This window comes from Pinus tabuliformis, chromosome 3_1, assembly GCF_031772625.1.
Source record: "Pinus tabuliformis cultivar Carrire ecotype Pingquan chromosome 3_1, CPIR1, whole genome shotgun sequence".
NCBI lineage: Eukaryota > Viridiplantae > Streptophyta > Pinopsida > Pinales > Pinaceae > Pinus > Pinus tabuliformis.
The window spans coordinates 495,451,744-495,455,438 of NC_142301.1; the positions used below are offsets into that span (position 1 = coordinate 495,451,744).

A 3,695-nucleotide genomic window follows, 5' to 3' on the forward strand; every position below is an offset into this window, starting at 1 on the left:
TTGACAATTAAGTTATGATAAATTTTCCTACTTTAAAAAAAACAACTCTCCAATAAAAATTGTTAATAAAACAATTTGACAATCATGACAATCCCAAAGACTTAGCTATGTTTGTGTCTTTAGCTGTCCCTTTCCCGATTTAGGTGTACATTAATAATTTCCTTAAGAATGAATTTAGTTGCTTTGGATTATCAAATTGCAGATAGGTGGAACTTCTACGACTAAAGCTAAGTCTTCGTGTGTGGGTCGTCACATGTAAGTCTTTTCCTAAAAGTCTTCTGGCCGCCACAAACAACCTTTCCATGAAAGACAGTTCGACAATGAAAGGAGCATTAGTCTATATATTTTCAGACCTTCAGGGCATAATATTGTCTGTGATTTCTCCTCCAAGTTCAACCATCTGTTATCTCTCGATCCGCCCAGCCTAATTCACACTGCGTGGGCATCAGGAGTAATGGATAATATGGCGGAGTCAAGTGGTTTGCAGGGTCCGGACACGTTTCTCAAGACCCTACTGAAACAAGGCTTTGAACTAGCCAGAGAGCTGGAAACCCAACTCGATTTTGCCGAAGGCCCCGATTTCACAAACTTTATCTACGATTACTTGGACAGGATCGTGATCACTTTTAGTAGCGTCAGGGGATTGATCTCTCTAAATTCCAGTGCATCCAATTTCGAAGGGACTGAAAATCCTTTGGAGAACCGTTTTGGAGGCATTGAAGAGGGGCATTCTCGGAAGTATGTTAAGGATAACAGAATCTCTTGTTCTCGGTCTCCAAGTAGATCTCCTTGTCCTCGGTCTCGAAGTCCATCCCCATTGGGTTATGGTTCGCCTAGCAACGTGTTTGGAGGGTCTGTTTCCAGAAATTGGCTTGGTATAGGCAACCATAAATGTCACGAATTTGCAGAGTGTCGGGAGAATGAATGCTTTAGCAGGGATAAGGAGCGAGCGTTATCCAGAAAAAGAAAAAGGTATTGTTTTGAATGATTCGAATTAGAAGAGTATAGATAACATTTCAGTGATAACATTTCATTTTGCTTTGATATTGTCAGAGTTTTTTCCTGGTTAGTTTTGAGAATGTGGTTAATGGTGGAGAAGTTTGGTCTTTATAGGTTTTCTGGTATAATCACAGGCAAGACTAAGTATGCTCGAGAGCTGTTTTTGAGGATGTGATCTAATAGTTAGATGGGGAAGTTTGGTTCCCACATGTTTTTTATCTAATCCTAAACAAGACTATGTATACTTGAGCGCTGGGGGGACACTATTTCTTTATTTCTTTATTGCCTTATTCTTTATTTATGATTGAAAGCTGTCCCAGGCTTGAAAGCTGCCCAAGCACAATCTCTTCAATTCTTCATTTAAGTTTATGTATGCTTTAAAGCTTCCAGACTTCATTTCTTCAGTTCTTCGTTGCCTTATCTTATACTAAATTTATGTATTATCTAATCCCAAACAAGACTATGTATACTTGAGCGCTGCTCGGGCACTATTTCTTTAGTTCTTTATTGCCTTATTCTTTATGTATGCTTGAAAGCTGCCCAAGCACAATCTCTTCAATTCTTCATTACCTTATTTTATACTAAGTTTATGTATGCTTTAAAGCTTCCAGACTTCATTTCTTCAGTTCTTCGTTGCCTTATCTTATACTAAATTTATGTATGGTTGAAAGCTTCCAGACTTCAGTTCTTCAGTACTTCATTACCTTATTTTATACTAAGTTTCATTTTTACTTCCCAATCAGGTCTATCTCAGATATACGGTCTTGAATTATACTCTTAATTTCCAATATTTCTATTGTGTAATTTTTTTACCTCACAGAGATATGGAAAGTACTGCAGGGGATACACACCCACATCGACTAGAAATGTCCCTGCGAATAGTTCCGAAGCAGGAAACGATAAACCACCAGAGGACGGCTACACATGGCGCAAATATGGCCAGAAAGAGATTCTCGGAGATGATTATCCTCGGTATTAATTTTTTCAAGTTTACACCGTCTTTCAGAGAGCTTCTGTATTTCTTTTAACGGCGGTTAAACTAATGGTCTGTAGATTTTAATGAACTTACAGGATGTATTACAAATGTACCTTCCACGATGATCGAGGTTGCAAGGCTAAAAAGATAGCGCAAAGATCAAATGGCAATCCTTCCGTCATTAAAGTAAGGTACAGTGAGGTCCACAGCTGCCAACGCGATGCACAGTTTTTTAAGAACCCCTTCCCAATCTCTGAGATTGAAGGTACAGATGCTAATCCCAATTCAATAACTCCGACCCCTCGTGTCTTTGGAACCGATTCCAATCTTCAATCCAGTAATTCTTCTGTAGGCAATTTTGCAATACTTTCTTTCAAGCTCATCTACGACTTTGTTTGCAGCAGATGATGGTGGAAAGAGCCCATCCAATTGGTCGTTTACAGCAGATGATGGTGGAAAGAGCCCATCCAATTTGTCGTTTACAGCAGATGATGGTGGAAAGACCCCATCCTATTCACCCTATGTGTCGTTTACAGCAGATGATGGTGGAAAGAGCCCATCCTATTCACCCTATGTGGATTCATCAGCACAAAGGGCGATGGCATTCACTGGTCATTCTGCAGATCAAATGTACAGATTTCAAGGCAGTGAGAAAGAGGTTTCAGCTTATTACATTCCTTCTCCTCAACAGAACGAAGAGCCATCGAATTGCCAAGCTTCCCTCCCTCCTTGTGGCTTGTCATCCGCTTCTGAGGCTAATTACATGCCTCCAACTAATCCACGGATGCAAACCAGGGATATTTGGCTTGAGGTTGCAGAGCTTTTAGGAACCGATTTGTCATCCGTTTCTGACGCTAATGACTGGGCATCAGTATATCGATCGTTGATGGGGACGGAGTTGGGCATGCCTCCAACTAATCCACTGCTGCAAACCATGGATACTTGTGAACAAGGATCTCAATCTTTAGAATCTGACATTGCAGGGGTTGTTTCCCCTGCACTTATCGGAGAGTCTCCGTCCGATTTAGATTTAGATAATATACGTTTTAATGTATGTTAAGCGTTCCATTACATGCATTAGGTTTGATTTAATAGTCTACCCTACTGGAGGGCTTGACTTTAATTTTTACTTCCTCGAAAATGCTGGTCTTGAAGTTCTTACTATAGTGATGAGATAAACTCATAAATATTCTAACCAAATTGTGATGTATTATTTGCTTCATCGAGATGAACTCTCTTAATATCTTGGGGCACTCTTCATGCAAGTTTATGAAAAATAAGAAACCATACTCTATATTTCATCCCAAAATAACATCAATAGCAATTGTATAGACTTCCACTTGTTGACACTCGGAATGGCTGGCTTTGTGAGCATGAATTATGGAACTATTAAATATCATTAGTGTGTATATAAATTCATATAATCAATTAAAAAGTCTATCAACTCCCTCATGGAACTATTAAATATCATTAGTGTATATAAATTATCTAAATATAATCAATTAAAAAGTCTATCAACTCACTCATGGAACCACTTAAATATCATTAGTGTGTATATAAATTATCTAAATATAATCAATTGAAAAGTCTATCAACTCACTGATTCATTATGTAACCAATTTATATTCATTTTAACTTTAGATCTATTAAGCGCTTAAAGGGATTAAATATTTCAATGTGCAAACCTCTTTTTCAAATGCAAAACTTGAGGAAAAGTTTG

At 38.2% G+C, this 3,695-nt stretch overlaps 1 protein-coding gene across 3 annotated transcripts; it reads left to right on the top strand.

The window, feature by feature from the left end:
- Positions 1 to 292: 292 nt before the first annotated feature.
- On the top strand, positions 293 to 3,257 carry LOC149187974 (uncharacterized). 3 transcript variants are annotated; one of them, XM_089412903.1, is made up of 4 exons: positions 293 to 972; positions 1,840 to 1,971; positions 2,071 to 2,240; positions 2,377 to 3,257. In XM_089412903.1, exons 1-4 carry the CDS (start codon positions 455 to 457, stop codon positions 3,033 to 3,035), a joined length of 1,479 nt encoding a protein of 492 aa, XP_089269029.1. In that variant the 5' UTR covers positions 293 to 454; the 3' UTR covers positions 3,036 to 3,257. The 3 variants fall into 3 exon arrangements, with proteins under 3 accessions (XP_089269029.1, XP_089269030.1, XP_089269031.1); XM_089412904.1 differs by having other exon boundaries at positions 2,380 to 3,257; XM_089412905.1 differs by having other exon boundaries at positions 2,419 to 3,257.
- The last annotated feature ends 438 nt before the right edge of the window (positions 3,258 to 3,695 follow it).